At 48.9% G+C, this 14,513-nt stretch overlaps 1 protein-coding gene across 6 annotated transcripts in view; it reads right to left on the minus strand.

Annotated features, from left to right (window-relative positions):
* ELOVL5 (ELOVL fatty acid elongase 5) overlaps positions 1–14,513 on the minus strand; it is a 101,140-nt gene that overhangs the window by 20,815 nt on the left and 65,812 nt on the right. For all 6 annotated transcript variants that reach the window (XR_008557206.1, XR_008557207.1, XM_054721916.1 and 3 more), the window contains exons 4-7: positions 5,986–6,063; positions 4,953–5,124; positions 3,096–3,220; positions 643–777 (exon numbers count right to left, since the gene is read on the minus strand). Coding sequence is in view for 4 of the 6 variants with exons in the window: in XM_054721916.1 (XP_054577891.1) it covers positions 643–777; positions 3,096–3,220; positions 4,953–5,124; positions 5,986–6,063 (510 nt within the window). In the remaining 2 variants the exon portion in view is untranslated. The remainder of the gene's footprint in view (positions 1–642; positions 778–3,095; positions 3,221–4,952; positions 5,125–5,985; positions 6,064–14,513) is intronic.

Below are 14,513 nucleotides of genomic sequence, written 5' to 3' on the forward strand. Positions count from 1 at the left end.
CTCCTGTGCCTGCCCTGGAACCAGATACTGCCTCCGGGAGCGGGAACACACGTCATCCAGGGTTGATGGGAGGCTGGGGAACCAGCAGTGGCTGCAAAGTGGTCAGACTCCACCGGAGATAATCGGCCCTAAGTGGACCCCTCTGTGAGCAAGAACCTGCATTACCTCATGCCCTTGGAAATGAGCTGAGCTGCAAACGAGAAGTGGATGTGCAAGAAAACTGGGACAAAGGGCAGATTTCTATCTATAGCTGATGGACTGTGATGGAGATTTCTTTGGACATTTAATTTAGCCGTGAGGTTCAGAGCAGCGGGGCTGTGAGACTTCTGGCTGAAAATCACCTACCACGTGTCTGCCGCAGGTCTTAAGGGAAGCGACACAGGAACCTGCTGAACAGTTTTGCTTTCCCACATAAATCCCAAACCTCCCTTGCCAAAATCTAGAACGCGGGAGGTCCGGGACAGATTTAGCATCTTCTACATTAGCAGGGACCCTCCGCTCCCAAAGGCAGGGGCTGCCCTGCCACTGTGACTAAGTTAGTGCCCACTGCCCGGAGTCTACCCGCCCCCCCTTAGACAAACAGGCGACGGCCTCTGCTGATAAAGCCCCACAGCCCGACTGCCACCGAGGAGGGAGACTTACCTGAATGTAGAAGTTTGTGAAGAGAGTAATCAGGGAAATCATGTATCCGATTTGGAAATATAACCAACCAAGAGGGAACGAACATGGCCAGATGACCCCGCAGGTGGTCTGCACGATTGTCAGCACAAACTGAAGCTGGGGAGAGAGAGGACACAGCTGAGCCTGGGGCGCAGCCGTGGACACGGGGCCATGCCAGACTGGCTCCCTACCCTGCACCCCCACTTGTGAATTACACTTATCTACCTTTCTGTAGGGACCACAAACACGAAGCAGACACTAAACTCATCCCAAACTACCCAAACTATTTATCTTTCTGTCTTATGTACATTCTTCCTCCCCTCCAAGCTACTTAAACCACCTTTCCTGCAATTCAGGGAATAGTTAACAATACTGTCTTGTGTATTTGAAAGTTGCTCAGAGTACTTCTTAAAGTTCTCATCACAAGAAAAAAATCATGTAACTACACGAGGTGAAGGATGTTAAATGAACATACTATGGTGATCATTTCATAAAACACACATATTATCAAATCATTGTATGTCAAACTCGCGGCCCCTGGGCTGCACGTCTTGGTTATTTGGCCTGTGTTAGCCTTTGAGTCTGACATGCTTGCTGTACACCTTTAACGTATACAATATTTTATGTCTCAATGAAGCTGGAGACAAAAAGAAAATGTTAAAACAACAACAACAACAACCAAAACACACACGGAAACTTGAGGGACATACTAGAGAGAGATGCAAGTTGCTTCTTTAAGGGAGGAAGGGAGTGGGGCGCATGCTTAAAGGGAACCAGTGATGTCACTGCAGAATGTCCGATCCCGCTGGACACGTTCCCTATTCCTTGTCTCTGTTCCCTGTAGGTTTGGTGAAGGCTGACAAGTAGATTTAAACTCTTATCAGGACATAATGGGAAGTCCATAGAATGACTAAACGATGAGTTTTTGATGAGTAAATCTTGAAAAGCATGTGGAAGTGCTTGGGAAACCAAGGCAAGAGTGTTAAAGTGTGGCTGCTGGAGGAGGCATCTTCAGGAGGAATAACAGAGGGCGGGGCTCTGCCCGCTGGATTATGGGCCTAGCTACCGGTGTTCCTAAATAAAAAACTGGTTTCTTCTTTTTCTTCTTCTCCTTTTTAAGGTAAGAACTCTAGGCTGAGTCATAACTAGGAGAGGTGCTCAAAATAAATCTCGGCAAACTGGTACGACCTTCTGCCCCAAAGGGCAGAGCCTCCTAGGAGGCCACTTCCCGGGTCCCCGGTTGGTTCTTTTAAATTCTGCTTCTGCGGACCTGCGGCTGTGTGGTACACGCCAATCTCCTCCTCGCTGCTCTTCGAGTTTAACGAGAAGATGAAGGAACAATTATCCCTCCTGGGGGTGCGGGGAGAGGAAAAGCTCACAAGGACTGCAGAGCCGCAGGCAGGAGGTGATAATGAAATGCCACACACATCAAGGGCTCAGCTCTCTGATTTGTTTTCCCAGATTGTTATTTTTAAATATTGAAAAATCTCAATCGACTTGGAGGGATCTGAATCCGCTTGGTTTCTTTAGAAAACTGTGTTAACAGGCAGGGCCAGGGCAGCGGGTGTAATGTCTAAGTCCGTCCCCCTCACTTTCCTCCCCCCAGCTAGTTATTGCTTCAGGGCCCTTTTCTGCAAAATGGGGATATTAACATGAGGTCAGGCTACTGGAACAATTCATGTCAAACTGCTTACTTATACTTAGCACGAGTGCCCGACATAGTCGATTCCACAAATGTCAGCGTGTATCATTAGTCGCGATAGCATTAATGAGCTTGTGGAAGAATTCACGAGGGGACAGGAATAGGGGTCTATAAGATACTGACAACTAGGGAAAGCTTAAGGAAAGGATGGTGAGAAATCAGCAGCAGGTGTGACAGTCCCGGGCACTGCGAACCCTGGGAGGGGCTGCAGAGCATAGCGGGTGTCATTCTCACCCCAGGCGCTCCATCACCCCGGAGCTGAGAGGTCGCCGCACCTGCCTTAGCAAATACCCTCGCTGCCTACTAAGCTACAAGCACCCTGCATTCATGCCACTCCACGGCTCCTTCTCAAACTCCTGGGAACACAGACAGACAGCTTTCACTTTGGATTCTGGATTATATTTAGAAAACACCTAGACAGACACACACACACACATATACACACATGCTTTGTGCACAAACTAAGAACAAAGGACTGAACTTGAAGTCAGAAAATTAGCTTCTAGTCCTCATTCTGCAGCTCAACTAGCTGTACACCCAAGGGCACCATTGCTCCATCGATTGAAATGAAGAAAATTCCCCATGTTTAATTGGAACAAATGAGAAAGGGTGGGAAAGGCATAGTGTGGGTGCTATTAAACATCAATCACGCCAGGAAGGCAGCAAGAGCACCCCCGGGAAGAGCTCTGTGACCCCGGCAGTGAGTGCTGGGGACAGAGGCTGAGTCACTCACCAGCTGCCCCTGAGTGATGTACTTCTTCCACCAGAGGTACGGACGCATGGAAGGGACAGAAGACAGACCGTAGTATGAGTACATGAGGACGTGGATGAAGCTGTTAAATGTGGCACCAAAATAAGCTGCAGGGACAGAGAGGGTTTGGAGAGGAGGATGCATCAGTGTTTTATACATAACAAGTAATAAAATAAAACCCAAGATTCTTTTTAAATCTGAAAATCAGAGGATTCTAAATAGGGGCCAGCCAACACTGAGCAACACTACTCAGATGTGTAATCGGAATTCACTTTCCACGTGGCCGGGCAGCATCAGGGGCTCCAAGCCCAGGCTCAGCTGTCGCTTCCCGGTGGGCATCTAACGCAGCCGCCATGAAAGCACCTGCCCTGCTCTGACACCAGAAGGCTTTGCCGCCGGAGCCTCACCCACTGCCTGAGGGAGCTGCTTCTCTGCGAGCCCAGGGCCCCAGGTTGCTGCGCTGAAGGCTTGGGAAGACAGCGAAGGGCGCTGTGCTCAAAGCTGGCTGTCCCTGCACACGGCTGAGCGTTGGAGAGGCCTTTGAAGTCACTTCCTAATTACTCCCAGGACTGCAGTACTGAGGCCATATATTTTTATTGCTAATGCAGATAAGAGTCCAGTTCCTTAGAGATGAAAGGCCCGCCTTTATCACATGATTTTTAATTTCCAGTAGGATTCACTTTTTGTTTTGTTTTTAGACTCTCTGTCCTCCTCCTCCTCCACAGCAGGCAACCAAACAAAGCCGCCTGGCGTTTCCCCGTGCAGTCGGAGGTGAACAAAGCTGGGGTCAGGGAGTGAGTTTGTATCCTTGGCTACGACAGCACCTGGCTGTGTGACCCTGGACAAGTCACATTCATTCTCTGGTTGTTTCTCATGGGCCAGCTTAAAATCTGTCGTCCTATAAGTTCTTGGAAAATGTAAAACACTCTTCAACGGTAATGAGGTGCCGTTTCCGTGAGAAAGTTAGGTCAGTTAACCCTCAGCCATAGAGTATCGATGGTGAGGAAAGAAACAAGACTAGCGAGGGTCCTGCACCAACCCTCCTACTGTCTCAGTTTTCTCTTCAGCTGAAAGGAGCTGTGTGTGGAAAGTCCTGTCTAGTTCTAAAATTCCATGACTGTGTGAATCTTGGTGGACCGACTTAATTAAGGGCAGTGCTAACCCAGGAGAAGAAAAAAAAAGAGAGAATCAAGGTTCTCAGTCAAATCTGTCAGTGACGGGTGACAGGAATTTTGATTGCGACACTTGTGAGAACTCCCATGCTGAACCTGAAGGTGACAACTTACTCTCTGGCAGTAACAGGAGAGTTCCGATCATAAGCTTCCCAAAGCCACCCACAACCTGCTTAATGTATTTCATGGAACGTGAGGGTCATGACATTAGAAAATGTGCGGATTCCCTGATGCAACCCGTAGCAAAAGCTCTATTTCATAATTAGCCTTGTTCTCTGGCGCTCACTCCAAGGTGTGACTGCATCTTCCTGGCCTGCCCGCCAGTCAAACATCTTCCACGTGGCAGAGAAATATCAGAAATAACCTGGAACTGCCGCCCTGCATGGCAGAGAACACTGTCCCTGTTTCTTAACATGCCCCAGGCTGGGGATTTTTTATTTCGCTCCTGCTACCCAGATCAGCACAGACCATTCACTAAACTAGGAAGAGGTCGTGGCCGCGTACTGGGCGCACAGGCCACACAGACTCTGGTTAGAAGCATCCCCGACACAACACTCAAGTGTTTGACCTAGAAATCTATGGAAACGGCTCCTTGTCTACGAGCCTTCGTTTCAACTGGGAGTTTTTGCTCACACCTGTCCCCAAGCCCCCGCTACGTGAGACTTACAGTGGCCGCAGGGGACCCAGTTCATCACGAACCACCAGATGTTCAGCATGGAGGCGTGGTGGTAGACGTGCAGGACCGTGATCTGGTGGTTGTTCTTGCGCAGGATGAAGAAGAAGGTGTCCATGAACTCGATGAGTTTGGAGAAGTAGTACCACCAGAGGACACGGATAATCTAGGAGGAAGGCCATCGGTGTTTCTCTGGGACATCTCCCCTGACACCTTTCCCGACACCCCAGAGCCCCATGTTGGCTCGAAGAAGCCCGAGCGCCCTGCTGGCCCCTACAGACCTTTGGTTAAAGCCACTTGCTGGTCGCTCAGAAGTGGCTTTAACCAAAGAGCACGGTGTGGGGAGGTTTGAAATAACAGCAGGGGAGGTTTTAAAAGGGCCACTGACACCCTTCAAGACTAAATACCAGGAGGCTTCATAGTTCAAAACACTGGAGTTGGCCTGTTTTCTTTGGAGCCTGCAGAGCCATCGGGACAGAAAAGCCACCTGAGAGGGACTCCTGATTTCAGGGGCTGGCGTGGGGCAGGGGACAGGGCACGAGGCCAAGAAAAAAGGAACTGGAACTTCCAGTGTCAGGTCCCCGCCCACCTGGGTGTCACAGGGTGCTCTAAGGAGATGGCTGCCCCTGCGGAGCTCGCTCCTCCTTTTATGTCAGAACAAACACGCAGGGAGGGCGTCAGAATCTGCCGGCCACCAGGCAGAGGACGCTCAGAGGAACAGCCGTTATTCTATGATCCCATTTACAGAAACAATGCATAACTATGGGTAAATGCATGCATTTCCCCCCTGGAAACTGTTAATAGGACTTACTTTTGCAGAGAAGGAAACTTTAGCTTTCATTTTGTACCTTTACATGTTGTTCAAATTTCATTATTATGTGTACATACTGCTTTTTTAAGGGTCTCTTAAAAATGTCAACAGGGAAGACCTGGACAGTGAGGTTATAAGCCGTTTTGTCTTTGTTCTTTTGTGCAATATTTTTTTAAATTTAAAAAACGATTTAAAATAAATAAAGAGGGACAGTACCTTCATATCTGCTTCGCCCGCGCTGCGTGTACCCTGACAGAAGAAGTTGTATTTGCCTTCCCATACTCCTGTCACTAACTAAAAAAAAAAAAAAAAGAAGAAGAAGAAGAAGAAGAAGAAAAACCAATTACCAATACTATCAGAACATTAAAGCCCTAATCAATGAAAGTTCATTAGTTTCAGAATCACTGAAAATAGATCTTGGGCTGGCTGAGGCAAGTTTGCTCTGAGCAAAACACATAATGACAGGGGAGCGTGAATAAAGCTTAAGCTGAAATGACTTGAGCCTCGATCATTTCAGGTGGACCAGGTGAGAGGAGGAGGAGTGCACCCGGGAGCACTCCTGGCTGCAGTTCTCCAAGCAGCTTCTCTCCAAGCTGACTTCCTCCATCACAAGCGCCCTGCCAATTCCAAGGCCTCCATAAACCCAACCGCAGGCTCCCAGCCCTGCCCCCAGGGCCTCAGGGCACACCACCACACTGGCTTTCCCTCAGCCACTGCTTAAACTTGTGTCCAACCAGAGTCACCCCAAGGGCCTATTACCACACAGATCGCTGGCAGGGTTTCTGATCCAGCAGCAGGCCACCTGGAGGGGGGGCGGGGAGGGCTCTAAGAATTCTTATTTCCAACAAGTGCTCACACTTCGGGAACCACTGCCAGAAGTCTAGGGGTCATTTAGTCCAGCCTCATCATTGTTTCTTGTGGCCATGGCATCTGCTGGATCCATGCATTAGACCTCTCTACAGACTGAGGAAGTCGTGCCCATTCCTCAGAATTCACCTCAGCACAGTGGGATAGCACCCCAGAATTGGGGTGCAAGCTCCAGGTGGCAGCTCACTGTGGGGGCCTCAGTGTCCTCTTGTGCACACAATGAGGACACACCTGGCCTAGAGGAGACCCACAGACCCACTCCAACGTTCCAGGTCTGATTTGACCACACTGTGCATGTCCACTGTTTACTACATTCTAGACAAACACTCTTGAGATGCTATTCTTTGTCCAGGTAAACTGCAGGTCCCTGCTTCCTCCTAAAGCTTAGGGCAACCTCGAATGTTCCTGGTGATGGTGCTTCTGGTGGCCAATTGGCACCATGTGGGGAGAGATTTGAGGTGGCCTGCCTTGTGCCTGATCTCATCCCAGTGTCCAACCCAAGGACTGGCCCTGGTGCTCAAAGTGTGTTCCCCAGTCCGGCTGCATAAGCATCACATGGGAACTTATAAGACACGCAAATTCCTGAGCCCACCCCAGACCTTCAGAAGGAAAACTCTGAGGATGGACCATCAAGGCAGGGCCTCCAAGTCCTGGATCACAGAACCTTTGAAAATCTAATACTGTGGTTTACAAAGTGCAGTCCCAAGCCAGCAGCAGCAGCATCACCCAGGAATTTGTTAGAAATCATAAGCCCCACACCACACTTTCTACTGAGTCAGAAATTTCTGGGTGTGAAGCCCAGCGGTGCAATAATAGGTTGGTTGCTTCCCATGTGATCGGATGCAGTTAGGGGTAAGAACCACTAGTTGAACCACTAGCTGGGAGCTGTAGTTCCCATTCTAGCTGCATAACTGGATCACCTGGGAGCTTGTAACAGCTGCTAACTTCTAGCCTCCTCCAGACCATTAAACCAGAGTTTTGAGGAGCCTTTTACAAAGCTCTCAAGGTAATTCTGATGTGTAACTAGGACCACTGGTTTCGAGCTCCTTAACTTCAAATAAGAAAGGATTCGCATCCCAGGGCCTTGAGAAAGATGTAACTGAGAACACAGGACTCCAGAGCCTCCCCCAGGCCCCCGCCTTTGAGCAGAGTTGAACTGGGGGAGCAGCTCCCTCGGGGAACAAAGGATTGCAAGGGTCTAAAGACACATTGCTAAACCTTCCCCAGTCTGACCTCAGAAGTAAATCCCGGCAGTGGGTGTACCCACTGAACCCCCTGCTTAGAACCTGACTGTTCTATTCACTTCTTTTTTATTGCTTCCTTCTGCTTTGTCATCTTTTATACATAAGAAAGCATTACGAGTTAACGCTGTTTTCCATGGGCTGTTTTCCATGGACAAAGGTCGACACAGACTTCGAGCACAGGAGGGGAGGTATCATTCTATGATGGAAGCACCGGGATCAGGAGGCAGAAGAGTGCCAGGGCCAGGTAGGCAACCTTCTCCATCCAGGCGCCCAGGACCAGCTAGTCCTTGGTTGTTTTTTACTGTGAAAAGACAAGGTGGGACTAAATATCTCTCAAGGTTCCCTTCTAATTTTCTACAATCTCTATGTTAAGATCTCTTCATCTGATCTTTGAAAGACCAGCGCCCACAAGGTAATTTATTAGAAGGTATACTATCTTATTGATCTTATACAACTCTCTAAAGTTATGGCCAGATAAGCATACTACATGCAGACCTATCAGAAGTCCCAGGAATCAAGATAAAAAGCCCGAGTCCAAAGTGCAGTTGGGAGAGGTTTTACAACTAAGGATAGAAAGGAGAAGCCACATCAAGACTGACAGGAGGGGCAGAGGCATTGAATGGGTTAGTCTCACACCCATGTATGGTGGATAAAAATAAGGAGGGATAGCTTGGCTGCAGAGGTCCCCCCAGAGGAGCAAGGGGTCCCAGTCCCACAACAGTCCCCCCCTTCCATCCCAAGGTTCCAGAGCTGGGAAGAGAAGTCCCCATAACTGTGGGATGTAAAAACCAGCAGGGATTGAGGCTGAGTGAGATGGAAGGCTTCTGGAGTCCCAGGCAGTTCCTCTTAAAGGGCCTGCCCACGGACTTACTCAGACTCACTCCCTCTGAGCTCCAGCTCTAGGGAGCAGCTTGAAAGGAACTGGAGACAGACAGGGAGGAAGTGAATTGTCTGGCTTCAGGGTGAGAAGCAGAGGGGCAGCTTTCTCCCAGACAGAAGTGCAGATAGAGGCCATTGCTCCTTTGCTGAGCTCTTTCCCCACAGAGCTGGCAGGCAGGCACCATTTCTGAGTCTCCAACCTGGTTCACACGGTTTGCCACCCTGGTGATTCCCTGAGACCCCACCCACCCAAGCAGTTTCCAGTGGCTTTTCCATACAAATGGCCTGTGTTGGCTCATGCTTCAGACTTTCCTAAAATCTCTCAAACAAGCATCTGGCCTTGGCATGTCCAGGACCTCTCGCTAAGTGGCCACAGGCTCAGCACTAGCAGCAGCCAGCCTTGATTTGCAGCTAGGCCTCTCCTGGATACCACCTCCAAGTCCAGCACAAGTGGTAGCCATCTGCAGGACCCATGGCTAGAGCACACCCATGCCTTGTATCTCTGTTCTTTTTCTCCTAGATTCGAAGGTACCCCATGAGACTTGCAATCAGGAGAGCAGTGGGCAGCAGCACCTCATCCAGGCTTACTCCCTGAACCTATCTCCAAGGCCCCCTTTTTTCTCTGTCTCTCTCCTATTGCTTCTTCTACATTAACTTCTTCCCCATAATCCCACTGACATCCCAACCTCAAGTGTGGGCACGGGTCGAGGGGTCTGTTAACTCGAGCAGAAGGCACTCTCTGTCACATGCCTCCTTTCTCTTAAAATGTCTTTCACAAGGAATCCAGGTGGGATTGCCTCGACTCTAAGCTAATTAACCTAAAATCCTATTTGCTCCCCTCATAAATGACAACAAAACAAATCTGCCTAAAACACTTATTGGAGGCTAAAGAACTCAAACTTAGGTCTTGGGTGGTGAACTGAGCATAATGCAAGTACACAAGCCAGAAGCTTCTCACTGGGCCACCTCACTGCCGAGCCCACCACGCATCTACGTCAGAGGCTCCTGCAGGCACTCCACCAGGCTTCACTGCAACACTCCCTGGACCGATCACTGCTGCCACTCCAACCAGAGAATTCTGTGTTCAAAACCCTCTGGTGACTCGTCAGACTTCAGAATGAAACCCATCCTAGGCACAGTATTCAGAAATACACGTTCTTCCACAGTGATCCTCCACGCTAATCCTTCTCCCTGGCCAACAGCAGGCCCGACCCACCTCCGTCCTCCAAGCCTGCCTCTCCTGAGCCACCGCACGCGACTAAGGGGAAGAGCGCAGGTGTGGGCACTAGCCAGACCAAGGCTAACTCAGCGCAGGTGTGGGCACTAGCCAGAACAAGGCTGACGCCTCGCTGATCAACTACGTTTAGCTGGGTGACCTTGGGAACGTATTTTATCTCTTTGGGCCTCAGTTTCCTCACTGCTCAAAGAGGATAAAAATAATAGTCCCGCCTCATAAGGCTGAGAAGTTAAGGAGATGGAGTGAGCAATGCTTCTTTTATCCCACCTGGAATGCAGGGTAAGCACAACCAAGGTAAGCAACGACCTTCCCTTTCTTCCTTTCAGCTGGGATGCTCTGCAACCACGTACCCCATCGCCAGCTCTCAAAATCCCGTCTAACCTTCAAAGTTCAGTTAAAACTATTTTCTTCATGACTGCTCCCTTCAGCGCTCCAGCCTGCCGTCCATTCTTCCTCCAAGCTCACTCTGCGTGACTCATACCTACTCGCTCACATGCTCCCTTTTAAGCCCTAGGCCAGTGGTCGGCAAACTCATTCGTCAACAGAGCCAAATATCAAGAGTACATACAACGATTGAAATTTCTTTTGAGAGCCAAATTTTTTAAACTTAAACTTCTTCTGACGCCACTTCTCAAAAATAGACTCGCCCAGGCCGTGGTATTTTGTGGAAGAGCCACACTCAAGGGGCCAAAGAGCCGCATGTGGCTCGCGAGCCGCAGTTTGCCGACCACGGCCCTAGTTCATGGGTCTGTTTGAAGCAGCTGCGCAAGAGCTCAGCGGTGCCTGTGGCTCCGGCCTCCACGGAATCCAGCGCGGGCACTTGTACACAGAGGTGCCCAACAAGTATTAGCGGAACCGACAGCAGCTCAGGGTGCTGCTCTTGTCCCCCAGATCCAGGTCTCATGTTTTATTTATAGGAAAAAAAAAGGCTTTGTTTTTGCTTTGCAAATGGAGGAACTGGAATACAAGAAAGTGTCTCAATGAGGTCCGAACGTGACATTTATCTGAATTCTGTTCACAAGATGAAAACCAGTGGAAAGTTCAATTCTTAAGTATCCGTGGCTTCAGAAGGGTTAGAATAGCAACACCCGAGTTAAATTTTACTCATCTAAGAGTCTCAGAGCATCCTCCATAAAGCGGCCAGGACAGCATCCTCTCCCCCCATTCCCGTCAGAAGGAAACCACACAGTTCTGGGCTTTAAGACCCTGTGGTGACTCATGACTGTGAGTAACAGACCCCAGAGGCTTTCCAAGCAAAGTCCTGGCCTTCCCTCCAGCCCTGCGAGGAGACAATGCTCGAGTCAACATCTCATCTCTCGGCCACTCTCCCTCCAGGGCTCAGGCTGGGCTTCTTTCCAAAGAGCTGCCTCTGTAGGTCCCTGGAAACTCACCACAGGGGGAGAGGGCCGGGAGGCTGCACAAAGGTGAGGCTTCTGGGAATCAGCTCAGAAGAGGGCAGGACTGTACTCCCATGGAAGAGGCCACAAGGAGCAGCTCCCACTACCTGCCCAGGTCCCTGGACACCGCTGACCACTGCAGGGGAGCACCACGCTCTACCTGGCTTCTCCCAGGTAACAGAGATACAGCAGCATCATGCAAACCCCATGTGCTCTCTCCTTCCTCAGAGTAAATAAAGCAAGCTTGAATCAGGCCATAAGCATGCGAAGAGCTATGATTAACGCCCAGTGAGAAGCTTTCTTCTCTCTTTGTGAGACAAACTCGATAACCAAAGGTGGTTTTTTTTCATGCACCTTCTCAATTAAAGTTAGGCGGATACCACAGCTGGGTCTGGGATGACGCAGTTCATGGAGTGAGTCATTTCTACTGCTGAGAGTGGACTTTTCTCAACGGACACCACATTTAACCACAAAGGAGGTATAACCTTTAGCATAATATCCATTTCTATGGTATCTTCCGGAATGCTACCAAAGCAGCTCCAGGCACAAGGAGATTTGAGACACTTAAAAAATAAGCAGAAAAATGTCATCCTGGGTGGCCCTTATCAGTCATTCACCACAACACCCCAAGATGTCAGAGCAGCAAGATAACTCCTTCGGTGATAATGGCTTGATGAGCTGTGTGGGGATTATCCCCATACACAGAAATGCAATGAGAGGCAATGAGACAATCCACACTGGCATTCAAATGTATCGAGGGACATTCCTAAGCAATACCACCAAGTGTGTGGGGTTGACAATTTCACAACTTGGTTTCTAGGTGAACTTCCAAGTGTACATTTTTAGACCTAGTAGAAGCTCATGTTTTTCATCAGGAAACGGAGGCAAGAAAGGGGTGGCCTGAAGTCATACAGCTTCATGGAAGCACTGCTGGGACCAGCACCCAGGAATCCTGATTCTCAGCACAGATGCAACGTCACACAGCGGTCCCTAGCTCCCTTGCCCTTCTCTGTCTGAGTGTGAACCTTCGTGCGCACAGTGTGGCTACTCCACCCATGAACAATTCTGTGGAAAAGTAGACCTTTAGCTGCATCTTTATCTTTAGCAGATGCTTGGTTTAAAATTAACCATCAGCTCCTCCAAAATTAAATGTACCTATTCCCTCTAGGGTTTAGCTGGCCAATCTCGGCAGTGCTGTTACGGAAGAGGGTCAGGTCAAAGCATGTGGTTTTGAATTTCAAACCGTTCATGTACGGAGCACAGGATGCTCATTAAGATAATTTTATACCCGTGACCTCCAAAAGTGTCTCACTCCCCTTAAGACGGGGAACACCACTGGGTTAAAGCTGAATGGAATACTCTTGGTTAGGTTATAAGGAGAGGCTCTGTATACTAGAGAATTCTTTAGAACAAAGCACAAAGAAAAGGCTTGTCCTCAAGCCCAACCTGGAACAGGTATGTCTGGCATCTCTCCCTGAACTCCAGGCCCGGCCCTCTTTGCTGACAGTCCTTTTCTCCCTGCTCGGGCCTCCTGAGAGGTGGTTTCAGGCAGGTTGCTTCCACATACCCAGAAAAAAGCACTTATTTTATATTTCATGGGGGGTGGTAGTGGCTGGGGAGAGGAAAACCTCAAGCGAAGACTTAGCTTTTTGAGGCAGTGCTGCCCAGTGGTTTGGGTCCCAGGTCCACCCAGGCGCTGTCTCTGTGTAGAAAGGGGGTAATAATAGTGCGATGAACATTAAATGAGTCAGCCCAGCACCTGGTATGAGGCAGGCTCTATAGAAGTCTTTGCTATGAGTCTAACCAAACGATAGCAAAACAGCTTCCAACACTCAACAGCCCATGACTAGGTCTGAAGTGGGGCTGCTCCTTCCGTGTCCAGAAGCCCCAGCCAGAGCATCCTTTGCATAATTTAAAGAGAGACCTCCAGCCCAATGACTGGCTTTGCAGCCTCGGTTTGCTGCAGCTGAGGGTTTGCAGAGTGATGTGCTCCTGTTACACCAGCCGCACAGCTGTGTTACCACAGGTTTGAGGGTCAGTTTAGAGGACTCTAGACGGGCTTTGGACCAACCCCAAGCTGCCTCTCTACTGGAAGGCATTCCTGACTCTTCTCCTGGGTGTGAGGGGTGAGAAGGCTGTGTGGGCCACATCCTTCTCTCCATTCTCCCCGCGGGTATGGCATTCCCTCAGGGCAGACCCAGGTACACAAAGGGGCAAGCAACAGTGGAGTCTGCCACTCCCTGAGAGGGTTCTTTCTGAGCAAGGAATTTCAGCTGTTAAGGGAACTGAGAGTGGGAAGTATTTCAGGCAATGCTCAGGCCTCAGAAGTATTCATCTCACCAGATGTTTCAGCTTTTCTGTACCTCTCTTACTGGGGGAAAAAAAAGCAGAATAATAAACATCTTTTTCAAAGGATTTTGGCAAACAAAATAAAATTTTTTATAAAACTCAATAATCAATTGCAAGGTTTCTTCAGTGTTTTTCCAAATGTCATTTTCCCACAATAACGTATCTATTTTAGGAAAGCCTGAAGGGAAAGAAAAACAAGACCCTTTAGAATATAATGTTTCCAAAGTAACTGCTCTGTGGTTCTAAGCGGGTGCTCAAAGCAGAGCCCTGGGAGGAACTCCTGTCAGGTGCCTGGGGAGCTACTCCAACAGCATCCACCCCCCAAGTTAGAGAGGCTAGAAAGCAAAACACGCATCCCCTCAAATGCTCAGCTTCTTTCATCTTTCCAACAATGCAGCATCAGAAATCTTCAAAAGAATCTCAGAAAGCACTGATGTCTGGTCCTAGCAAGGCAGCAAAAGGAACAAAAGCAAAACCAACTCCCCCACTACTGACACAAACACAGAAATGCTACATGAATCACCAAATACGCCAACAGCATTGATGCCTAATTACAAGGTGATGTTTTTCCCCCAAAAAAATTATTCTGTAAAGAGGAAGTTAGTCCTTTCAAAATCTTTCTTTTATTTGGGAAGACACATTTACCTGAGATGACCCAGGTAACTGCTAGTTTGAGATGCTTAACAGAATGCCCAACAAACCATTCTATTTTTTTTTAAATGGTAAAGAAATTTAATGTAGATTTAATATTTATTACCAGAGGCATGGCAT

Source organism: Eptesicus fuscus, chromosome 10 (assembly GCF_027574615.1).
Source record: "Eptesicus fuscus isolate TK198812 chromosome 10, DD_ASM_mEF_20220401, whole genome shotgun sequence".
NCBI lineage: Eukaryota > Metazoa > Chordata > Mammalia > Chiroptera > Vespertilionidae > Eptesicus > Eptesicus fuscus.